This window comes from Polypterus senegalus, chromosome 6 (assembly GCF_016835505.1).
Source record: "Polypterus senegalus isolate Bchr_013 chromosome 6, ASM1683550v1, whole genome shotgun sequence".
NCBI lineage: Eukaryota > Metazoa > Chordata > Cladistia > Polypteriformes > Polypteridae > Polypterus > Polypterus senegalus.
The window spans coordinates 172,928,695-172,941,037 of NC_053159.1; the positions used below are offsets into that span (position 1 = coordinate 172,928,695).

General features: G+C 41.0%; 1 protein-coding gene across 1 annotated transcript in view; it reads right to left on the reverse strand.

Annotated features, from left to right (window-relative positions):
* The window catches only part of abcb11a (ATP-binding cassette, sub-family B (MDR/TAP), member 11a), a 102,079-nt gene that overhangs the window by 66,626 nt on the left and 23,110 nt on the right, over positions 1 to 12,343 (reverse strand). The window contains 2 exon segments of the mRNA XM_039757552.1: positions 849 to 982; positions 10,878 to 10,962. Of these exon segments, the coding sequence (XP_039613486.1) occupies positions 849 to 982; positions 10,878 to 10,962 (219 nt within the window).

The following is a 12,343-nucleotide window of genomic DNA, read 5'->3' on the forward strand; positions in this document are numbered from 1 at the left end:
GGGCTGAAAGGGGGTGCTGAAAGGACTGTGATTCCAAGCAACAGATTCAGGACAATGCAAGTACTTCCAGGGATCACAGAAGGAGCTGCCTGCCTCAGCTCTGCAGAGCCAGAGAGGAGGACGATGAAGCTTGCTGGGAGGAGTTGCAAAGAGAGAGAAGATGACAGTAAGCTATTGAGTGTTACTGTGGTTAGGAACTGTAACTGTACTTGATGCTGTGGGAAATGCTTAATGGGAAGCATTTCATATCAAATAAAACCTCTTGTTTATTGACAAACTTGTGTTTGAGCCCTTGTGTAGGGTGTCTGGGGAGTTGCAGCAGCCCCTGGTGATCAGATTAGGTTGTTGGGAAATTTCAAATTTTATATTTAATAAAGATGAATATAATTATAAAATTCTGCTTTTCTTGTATCATTCTGGGGTACTGAGTGTTGCTTGATGTAGAAAAAAAATTAACAATTTTAGCACAAGAATGCAATATAACAAAATGGGTAAAAAGAGAAGGAGTCTGAATACTTTCTGAATTCACTCTAACTATTGTATGTGCCATTTACATGTTTAGACGTCTTTATCTATTTAAATAAAAAGCAGTAAAAAGATCCATAAGCACTGGTTAAAGTGTAACTGACTTTATGGCCTGAATGCTTTTTGAATTCACTGTGGTCACCCAATTAAGCTTGAAATCTTTGTTCATGTTTGAGGAATACCCACTTAGATATATGCAGAAGGTACAAAATCCACAAAGTCAGTGACTAGACACCAAAAAATAGGATGTGGAATTTTGAGGAAGCCGTACTAATCAATGTGCCACATACTGTAATAGATCAATAAAAGGAAGTGTGGCTTACTCTGAAATCCTTGTATTCAACTCTCCAACTGAATTGCAATCAAACCATCCAATCTCCATCCTCATGACTTTTCGAAAATATGTCTTTCTTATCTGCTGGACTTGGTGAGCTGCTGCTGACACCCAAAAAGCAATCTGTGGAGACAAAGGCTCAAGTGAATCTGCAATCAATACAATTGGCACTGCCCAGAGCAATCACAATTGAATACATACTTCTAAAAAATGGCAATTAATTATGCGCTCATGTTAGACTTGAGGTTCAGGTTCCATTAACTTGTGCAAGACATTTGCTTTGGGTATCTGAAAGTTAAGGTGTAACATAATTGTGGGCTATCATGTGAGTGACATTATTTGGCCTGCTTCAACTAGGAGCCACAGCTGTTCAAATCAAATTGGAAATTTAAAGTGTTGGCTTATTTTCAGTTAGTTTGCTTAATAAATAGTCACTTTATCTCACCTTGAATTAACAAATCTTATATATAAACGTTTATGAGTGGAAGTATGCGTGTGTGTCTGTCCGGCCCGTAAGTGTGAGGCTACAGCATGAAGCTGAAAGAAAGCGACTCCATCGTCAAAGTGAAACCGCAGAGGAAAAACAAACGTGCTTAGCTGCTGATAGACAAGCGAGGTGAGCACATCGGCAAAACGAAACCTCCAAGGAGAGAGCAACTCGCTTAGCCGCTGATAGACAAGCAAGGTGCGCACATCGAGAAAACGAAACCTCCAAGGACAGAGAAGCTCACTTAGCCGCTGATAGACAAGCGAGGCGAGCACATCGGCAAAATGAAACCTCCAAAGAGAGAAACTCGCTTAGCTACTGATAGACAAGCAAGGTGAGCACATCGGCAAAACGAAACTGCCGACTCTACATTTCAGTTTTTTTTTCTGATGAATTTAATAGTTTTTAGGAGCCTGGGCTTTTTACAGCATGCACTTACAAAGTGGTATATAATTTATACAGCACCTTTTCCTATTAAGCTACCAGTTTATTAAGTTCCATTCAATGAAAACATAAACAAGAACACAGTATTCAATGCCTATAAAAAGTATTCAAAAGTATTGGAAGTTTTCACATTTTATTGTTAACCAAGAATCTTAAAGTCTACCTCTACTCCAGGTACCACTACTGTAAGAAAGAAAGAAGGAGACAAAAAACTCAATAAATGGAGAAGTGAGTGTTTCGTTTTGGCTTGTCGCACTGCCTTTTCTGATCTTTCCTAATTTGACCCCTTGCCTGTTTTTTTACGTTCCTCTCCTGGTCACTCTCAAATACGGGCTGCTTTGCAGTTACAGCTATGGGTGGCTTGTTGTGTTCCTCTGAGCCTCATATGCCTCCTGTTCTGACATGTACAGTAGATTCATAAAGCATTCAAACCTCTTCACTTTCTGCACACTTTATTATATTTTACATTTTTTGCCCATCAATCTACACTCAGTAACCCATAAAGACAAAGTGAAAGCATATTTTGAGAAAGGTTTGCAAATGTATTAAAAATCAAAAACTGAAATCTCTCATTCCAAAAAGTATTCAGATCCTTCGCTGTTGTCAGATCCATACTGTTTGCTTTAATTCTCCTTTAGATGTTTCTAGAACTTGATTGGAGTCCACCTGTGGCAAACTGAGTTGATTGGACATCGTTTAGGAAGGCACACATTTACCTATGTATGGAAGGTCTCAAAATTCGCACTGCATGTGAGGACAAAACCAAGCCATGAAGTCCGACGAACTCTCTGTTGACCTCCCACAATCAAATTGTGGTGAGGCACAGATCAGGGCAAGGAGATAAAACCATTTCTAAAGCTTTGAGTGTTCCCACAATAATTTTGAAATGGAAGACGTTTGGAACCACCAGGACTCCTAGAGTTGGCTATGTGGACAAACTGAATAAGCAGGCAAGAAGGCTTCTAATCAGGGAGATGACCAAAAACCCAAAGGTCAAACTAACAGAGTTGTGGAAGTCCTCTGCTGAGATGGGAGCACCTGTAGGAAGGATGATCATCTCAGAGGAACTTCATTAATCAGCAGTTTATAGAAGAGTGGAAAGGAAGTCACTCTTTCATAAAAGGCAAATAACAATCTGCTTTGAATTTCCCAAACACCGTTTAAAGGTCTTTGAAAGCTTGAAGAAAACCTTCTCTGGTCTGACGACACAATATCGACTCTTTGGCCAAAACTCCAAGCACTGTCTCTGGTGAAAACCAGACACCATTCATCACCTGTCAAATTCCATCCCTATTGTGAAGCATGGGGGTTCTTCTCAGTGCCAGGGACAGGAAGACTGGTTGTAATTTAGGGATGAGTGAATGCAGCCAAATGCAGAGAGGTCCCTAAAGAAAGCCTGCTCCAGAGTGCATGCCACCTCAGACTAGGGTGACAGTTCATCTTTCAGCATGGCAATGACCCAAAGCATACAGCCCAAACATTTCTGGAGTGGCTTCAGGACACGTCTGTGAGTGTTCTTGAATTTTCCCAGCCAAAGCCCAGACTTAAACTCCATAGAACGTCTGTAGAGAGAACTGAAGATGCCAGTTTACACTCATTTCCCATCCAAATCGAACAACTTGAGAGCATCTGCCAGGAACTGTAGGATAACCCACACAAATCCAGGTGTACACAGCTTGTCGAGGTTTACGTAAGAAGACTAAGCTGCTAATTCAGTGCTTCTACAAAGCGTTGAATTAAGAGTCAGAACACTTATAGAAATTGGAGAATTCAGTTTTTGTTCAATTTGGATACCTTTCCAAAAACTCATTATGGGTTATTGAGTGTGGACTGGTGGGTAAAAATGTTAAATGTATCTATTTACAATGAAATCTGCAACATGATAAAGTGGTTAGAAAATGAATGAGTCTGAATATGCACTGAACTCACTAAATATGATAACGATTGGAAGAAAGAGAACTGACAGAACACATTCATTCGAATAAGGTCCCAGTGTAAAATGAAAAAAAGCTTAGTGAAAACTTAATCCCCTGGACTTCCATTCCACAGCAACCCTCTGTTGGTGTTCCTTACAAAGTCAGCTCTCACTTTACAGCTTATCAGATTTTAGAAGGTAAAGTGCAATTTCATCGATATGGGTCATTCTAATCTCTACAACCTCAAGAAGGTCAAACATTTGTTTTTCTAACAGTGGCTCATATCTCAGTCATGTTTATTGCTCCTAGTCACATCTTGTTCTGTGGACTCATAATATCTTACTTATGTCATATCTCTCTATTATATAAAATAAACTTGATGAGACGAGAACTGTTCAGAGAGACGAGACGTGACCTTCTCAGAAAGACACTTTCACATCCCGCCAGACGAGACTTTGTGCCAAGAGATTTGACCAAACCCGGGTCCGGAAATACTGTAAAAGAAAAAGAGTAGATGACAAAGTAGAATGTCGTAAAGAATTAAAAAACGTTGGTGCAATACACATGCAGTGCAGGTTAGAGGTAATGGAAGTACGAAAATTTGAAAGTCTCAAAAAAATGATAGTAAAGATTGCATTAGCGCAAACAAATGGAAAATATTACTCGGTGAAATAATGGAACAGCAAAAAGAGATCAAATAGAGTTTGAGGATTTCTGGGAGAGAGACAAGGCAGTGAGACAAATCGACAGCTGCTATACAGGCTTTTAAACGTTTGAAGTGCTGCGCGAGATGCAGATCACACGGTATGGCAGTAGCAGCAAGCCAGCAGCTGATCGAGCAAAGTGGAGGTAGAAAAAAAACTGTTTGTTTCCCAATGTATCACCGTTTAAGAGGGGGTTCCGGAGGAGCGACCAGGTCTCCTTGGGGAGCGTTCAGCCCCCCTTTTCACAATGGCGTATAGTACTGACAGGTGGGGGGGGTTGGTGATTGAACCAAGCAGGTTCATACAAAGAAATCCAACCAAGTTGAATGCATTAATGCTTCTCTTTGTGGCAATCACACATTTTCTCCTTTTTCTTACTCTACCTTTTCCGTTAATTGAATTTGCTGAGGATGGAGATTGTCGGCGGGCAGCTACTTTCAGGTCCTCCCAGAAATGTTTAAGTTGATTCAAGTCTGAACTCTGACTGGGCCTCTCAAGGACATTCCCGTAGCCACTCCTGTCTTGTCTTGGCTTTTGTGATTAGCGTCATTGTCCTGTTGGAGGGTGAACCGTGAGCCCAGGCTGAGGTCCAGAGCACATTATAGCATTTTTCTATTAAGGATATCTCTGCTTTGCTCCATTCAGCTTTTCCTGAACCTTGACTAATGTCTCATGATGCTGACACCACCATTCAATGATGGAATGATATCGCGCAACTTATGAGTGGTACCTTGAACTTAGGCCAAGCAATTCAATCTCGGTTTTACCAGAGCAGAGGTATTAGAACATTAGAACACTCCAGACGAGAACAGGCCATTCAGCCCAACAAAGATCGCCAGTCCTATCCACTTATTTCTTCCAAAAAAATATCAAGTCAAGCTTTGAAAGTCTCTAAAGTCTTATTGTTTCTCAGAGTCCAGGGATGGGCAATGTCAGTCCTGAAGGGCCGCAGTGGCTGCATGTTTTTGTTCCATCCCAATAGCTTAATAGGAAACCAATCCTTGCCAATTTTGGACCTTATATAATTTTATAGCCTGTTAAACTGCAATGTAAGTGTTCAGATATCATAAATGTTTTCCATACACCATGTAGTTTGTAGAGATGGCCAAGAAAAAAAAATAATGTAATGAAAATTAATGTCATGTTTTCATGCAAAGTACAAAAAAAACAGTTTTTTATGATATAACACAAGCCAATAGTAGCTTGTACAACAACAACTGATGGATAAAAGAGAAGAAGACTTCATGTTACTTGTGTTGCATAATTCACATGTCAGTTATCCAGTTGTATGCCCAGAACGTGCCAAACACATGCTTTTTTCCTAAAATATTGTTAAGTAGATACGGAAATGACAGTGCACATCATAAATAGGAACCACAATTGACATGGGATTGCTTTTTTGAATTGAAGATAAGACACGTAGCCAATGAAGTATAGTTCTGGTAAGAAGCCCACATGTTGGTGAAGCACTTCTATGGCTCAGTGAAAGTCCTGTGGCAACCTGCAGTACCTCCGTCTATTGGGCCAGGCAGCATATGACTCCATACTCTCCCTGTCATCTTCCCAACATTTTGTTCTCCTATCTGTGAGGTAAAAGCCTTTGCAGCAACTACTACTGCCCAGTTTCCACTGACGTTGTGTTTTTAAAGTCTGAGCACACGCAGGTCAAGGGATTAGCTCAGGGCACAGAGCCTTAGCCTAAAAGTCATGCTGCCTGCTTGGTTGAAAGCAGAAACATACAAAACTTTATTTTATTTAGCATCCCTCAATATTGAGCAATATCACAAGACATTTTACCAAAGAAATGTTGTCCTTGTTTATATTTTCAGAAATGGAGCCTAAGGACATTAAGTAATTTGATCAAGGTCCAGCGTCTTATCCTAAAGGCCTCACTACCTGCTAATGACAAATGATAAGGAGACATGCCGCCACCACCATGCTTCACTGTAGGGATGGTATTGGACTGGTGATGAGCGGTGCCTGGTTTCCTCCAAACGTGATGCCTGGCATTCACACCAAAGAGTTCAATCTTTGTCTCATCAGACCACAGAATTTTCTTTCTCATGGTCTGTGAGTCCTTCAGGTGCCTTTTGGCAAACTTCAGGTGGGCTGCCATGTGCCTTTTACTAAGGAGTGGCTTCCGTCTGGCCACTCTACCATACAGGCCTGATTGGTTGATTGCTGCAGAGATGGTTGTCCTTCTGGAAGGTTCTCCTCTCTCCACAGAGGACCTCTGGAGCTCTGACAGAGTGACCATCGGGTTCTTAGTCACCTCCCTGACTAAGGCCCTTCTCCCCGATCGCTCAGTTTAGATGGCCGGCCAGCTCTAGGAAGAGTCCTGGTAGTTTTGAACTTCTTCCACTTACGGATGATGGAGGCCACTGTGCTCATTGGAACCTTCAAAGCAGCAGAAATGTTTCTGTAACCTTCCCCAGATTTTTGCCTCGAGACAATCCTGTCTCGGAGGTCTACAGACAATTCCTTTGACTTCATGCTTGGTTTGTGCTCTGACATGAACTGTCCACTGTGGGACCTTCTATAGACAGGTGTGTGCCTTTCCAAATAATGTCCAATTAACTGAATTTACCACAGGTGGACTCCAATTAAGCTGTAGAAACATCTCAAGGATGATCAGGGGAAACAGGATGCACCTGAGCTCAATTTGGAGCTTCATGGCAAAGGCTGTGAATACTTATGTACATGTGATTTCTCACTTTTTTTATTCTTAATAAATTTGTAAAAACCTCAAGTAAACTTTTTTCACGTTGTCATTATGGGGTGTTGTATGTAGAATTCTGAGGAAAAAAATGAATTTAATCCATTTTGGAATAAGGCTGTAACAACAAAATGTGGACAAAGTATTGCGCTGTGAATACATTCCGGATGCACTGTATAATGGAATGAAATATTACACATAAGGAAAACATTTGCGTCTAACTGAAGGGTTAACTAAATGTAACTTAAAGCTGAACATACCAGCTTATTTTCAAGGTTGGAATGAGATAAATGAATAATGAACACCCCTCCAGAAAGTGGGAGTAAACTAAAAGGAAAGGCCATATCCACTTCCAATGAAGCAGTACTAAGATCAATCTGTAAAACACCCTCTTAACGAAGTGGTGTTCAGAATAATGGGAGAATCGACATGAGTCAGAAATTACTGGTGGTATTAGTTGATTGGAGGAGTTAATAAAGTTCCGCATATTAAGAGTCAAGATGGCAAGATGTATTAGACGAGGTGACGGAATTAGAGGTATGTATGATGAATTCATTAACTGATTGCTCACTCAATGGACTGACACATTTATTCATTACTCTGTGCAAATAAAGACATGTTGTCCATTCTCATTTGGGCTCCTTTACTGTCTTCATTGAAGATGGAGGAAAGTTTTTTCCACAACACCTGAAAGCCACTGGGAAGTTTAGGCTAACAGAAACACTATAAGTTAGCCCTTTAAACTCACCCTCATTTCCGTCTGTTTTCTGCTACTTTCATTTAATTGGTGTAAGTGCCAGAGAGGAAAGACAGGCATACTGGCTAGGATAAAGGAAGGATTCATACCTGGCCAGGAGACCATAACATAAGGAGAGTAGATGAACCGGCTCACAAGGGAACAGATCATTCCCCTGTACATCAGGTGGTAGTGTACCTCAGAGCTGAACCCGACCAAGACACTTGCCAAGTGGCATGGAAATTGGAGTCTAGAAATGTAGTCATGTTGTGGTCTTTGTGAACCACAAGAGGATGCTGCCGGGTGAGGACTGCCTGGGTCTGGTTTAAAAAGAAGCCTGCTGCCTCACTTAAGGTGAGTTAACTTAATTGAGTCAGAGTCGGGAGGCAGCAGGCAACACTCAAAGGAGATCGGCAAGAGTAAGATTTATTGGATTATTGTTTAATTGTATGAATTCATTATGCTTGTGCAACTAGTTTTTGAAGAGGTGACTTTAGAAAAGTGCCTTGTGTGAATAAAATCCTTTTGTTTTATTCCTATAAACCTGTGTTGTGTTACTGTGTCCGTAGTTTGAGGCTCACTGGCATCCCACTGTGGTCACACTGGCTCTAACTTAATCATTCTTCACTCAATGTTGATGTTGCACCACTTAAAATAAAGGACAGACATGTCTCTTTCTGAATTAGTTATGTTGTATAAATCTGTCACACAGAATAAGTTGCAAAACTTGGCCATGTTTTCACCAAAAAACATAATTTGAATTTTATTCTTATTTTCGTAGGTGCAGAAATAAGATTCAGATACTATAAAAATGTCAGCAAATGTATCAGAAGTGCCCAGAAAAATGTTTATGAAATATCTACAATAAATGCGTCTATTTTTACTGTTTTAAAGCAATTCAAAAAATTGGATTCTTTTTCTCTGCTTGTACTGCTTCAAATAAATATCCATAGCATAGCTATTATTATTGTTTCATTTTGACGTGTAAGTCTTCCTCTGTCAGACATAGTTGATAAATAAATTATTCCATACATCCAATTACAAGACCAATAACTGAAAGATTCAAAAAGTCTTTACAAAAAATGAAAAATTCTGAAATGCAGAAAGCAGAATGTGATGTCACTTAAAAGCTGAAACGTCCCTCTCATTTAGTGGATAAATAGTCTTCCTATTAATTTGCACATGGTTGAGCCAGAAAGATGATGGCAAGTGTTGTCCATCTTTGAGGGATGAAAGTAAAACACTGCACTGTGGCATCAGGATGCAGAATATGGCATTCTAGCTGCAAAACACCATATTTTAATAATAGCAGTGAGTAAATTAATTTTTTATTCATTTTTTTTCTTTACTTTGCATTATTGTTCAGTTCTACTGGTGGGTCCAAACAATGGCGCTGAGTTTGAAGGGTTAAGGCTAATCTGATTTTAAACAAAGCAGCCACTTACACAGATTGCACTTACAAATAAAGCTACTTTGGCATACAGTTATTCAGACCATGGAGGCAATTTGACAAAGCTGGACTGCTCAGAAAAAAGACATGCAAAGGCTATAGATTGGATTTGGGGTTGTAATCAGAATATAAGTTTATTATGTCACTGAGCTCTGTGATAATATTTTAAAACTTGTTTTTTTACTCACATGCACAGCTCAGCCAGATTTAATACAGGGACCCAGCATTTAGAACTGCTAGGCAAAGCATTTTAAGACAAGACAAGTTAAGGACAACTGCGAAATGGGCAACGTGCACTATTTTTGTGTGTCAAACTCAGCATGAAATTTTATCCTCTCTTTGTCTTGTTTGGAATTGTGTTATTCACCTAAGTGGGGGTCTGCACATGGATAAAGAGTATAAAGCCTTGGAACATTGCCCGGCACACCTTTGAAGCCGACAGACGGATGGGAGATACCGTCATCCGATCCTGAAAATCCTTCCAATGCAGCGACGAAAATAGCAGACTCTACACATCGGGCACCCACTTCGCTGATGGTCTTGTCATGGCTTCCTTCGTCTGTTATGCAGTGTAAACCATCATTAAAGAAAGCTAAGTTATTTCTCCTATGTGATTTCTTACTGTCGTATCACTAAGGGAGGCGTATCGACTTTTTATGTTATATCTATATAGTTTCGGGTTATATAACATGCCACGATTACCAAAGAACTTATTCCAACAAGGGAGCTAGCACCCCCTGCTGGATACAGGGGTATCCTGTTAAGGTTTATGTATTAAAGAGTCTAAAGGGCTCACTCCTGAGTATGATGCAGGGTGGCCCACGAAAAAGTAGCCCGCCTTCCTGCCAGAGTGGCGTGCCGATTGACTACCCTCATCACGAAAGCTATGTAGACGTAGTGCAAACGTGTGAGTACGAGCTGAGCGACAGCGGACAGTTGGCGCTGGAAGAACGAGAGTACGCCTTCTTCCAACAGGACGGCTCGACTTGTCTCACGTGTCACTGTCACGAATTCGGGAGACATTTACAGAAGACAGGATTGTCACCAAAGGATTGTGGCCGCTGAGATCGCCGGACTTAAGCACTTGTGACTTTTATCTGTGGGGCAATTTGAAGGGAGAAGTGTACACTAATAACCCGAGAACTTTACACCAGTTGAAAGACAATATTCGTAATGCAATTCAGAACATTGGCACCCCAGAGTTGCGTCACGTATATATGACAACATGTTAAGGCGCCCAAAAATGCATTGACGCACAAGGAGATCATTTTCAGCACTTTCTGTAAAGAGTGAGTAAAGATTTTTGCATTTCAAGTTCTTTCTTTCTTTATGGAAGGGCGACTTTTTTTGCCAGGGAGGCGGGCTACTTTTTCATGGGCCACCCTTTTAAGCAGGTACATAAAACAGATGGATTTACCATGTTAGATTTCAATTTGAAGGTCCAGTCACACTTTGCTCCCCTTTAATGATTTTTTAAGGCTTTGTTGATGCTTATATGGCATGCAGAACCAAAACAGAAATGGCACATGTTTTACATCTCTTTTCACTTCTGAGCCATCTCTCACCTGACAGTAGCTGACGCAGAGAACTCCCAGACCGATTCCAACATAGTAGAGTGCAAACATTGTCATTTGCTCTTCAATGTTCACCCTGTTGGAGAGAAGGGACAAGAGGGCATAAAATGACATAAAAACTAACTGAAACGTGTCAGTGAAGGTGTGCATCTGAGCAAACATTTGGGTGGGTATCTTGAAAACTCAGTGAAACAAGTAAAATTTTAACCACATAACTAAATGATTCCAGTGGTATAGCTAGGGGTCGGGTGGAGGGGGTGGTCCGCCCTGGGCAGCACATTTTTGGGGACGGCATTATTGTCCAAAAGGCTCAGTATAATTTGTGTGTAAGCAGCAGGATTTGGAAAATATCACTCATGAATGAAAAAAAGTAAAATTCTCTCATTTTTATATTCAAATTAGACTCACACCTGGTGGCATGGATTGTGGACTATCTTACAGACAGACCTCAATATGTGCGTCTTGGGAACTGCAGGACATTGTGGTCAGCAACGCTGGAGTGCCGCAGGGGACTGTACTTTCTCCGGTCCTGTTCAGCCTATATACATCAGACTTTCAATACAATACAGTCCTGCCACGTGCAAAAGTTCGCTGATGACACTGCTATTGTGGGCTGCATCAGGAGTGGGCAGGAGGAGGAGTATAGGAACCTAATGAAGGACTTTGTTAAATGGTGCGACTCAAACTACTTACACCTTAACACCAGGAAGACCAAGGAGCTGGTGGTGGATTTTAGGAGGCCCAGGCCCCTCATGGACCCCGTGATCATCAGAGGTGACTGTGTGCAGAAGGTACAGACCTATAAATATCTGGGAGTGCAGCTGGATGACAAACTGGACTGGACTGCCAATACTGATGCTCTATGTAAGAAAGGTCAGAGCCGACTATACTTTCTTAGAAGGTTGGCATCCTTCAACATCTGCAGTAAGATGCTGCAGATGTTCTACCAGACGGTTGTGGTGAGTGCCCTCTTCTACGCAGTGGTGTGCTGGGGAGGCAGCGTAAAGATGAAAGATGCCTCACGCCTGGACAAACTTGTTAAGAAGGAAGGCTCTATTGTATTGGAGTAAAGTTGGACAGTTTAACATCTGTTGCAGAGCGACGGGCACTAAGCAAACTCCTGTCAATCATGAAGAATCCACTGCATCCACTGAACAGTGTCATCTCCAGACAGAGGAGTAGCTTCAGCGACAGACTTTTGTCACTGTCCTGCTCCACTGACAGACTGAGGAGATCGTTCCTCCACCACACTATGCGACTCTTCAATTCCACGTTGCGGAGTAAATGCTAACATTATTTAAAGTTATTGTCTGCTTTTACATGCATTTTTATTACTATTTAATTTAATATTGTTTTTGTATCAGTATACTGCTGCTGGATTATGTGAATTTCCCCTTGGGATTAATAAAGTATCTATCTATCTATCTATCTATCTATCTATCATATAGTGCCTTTCA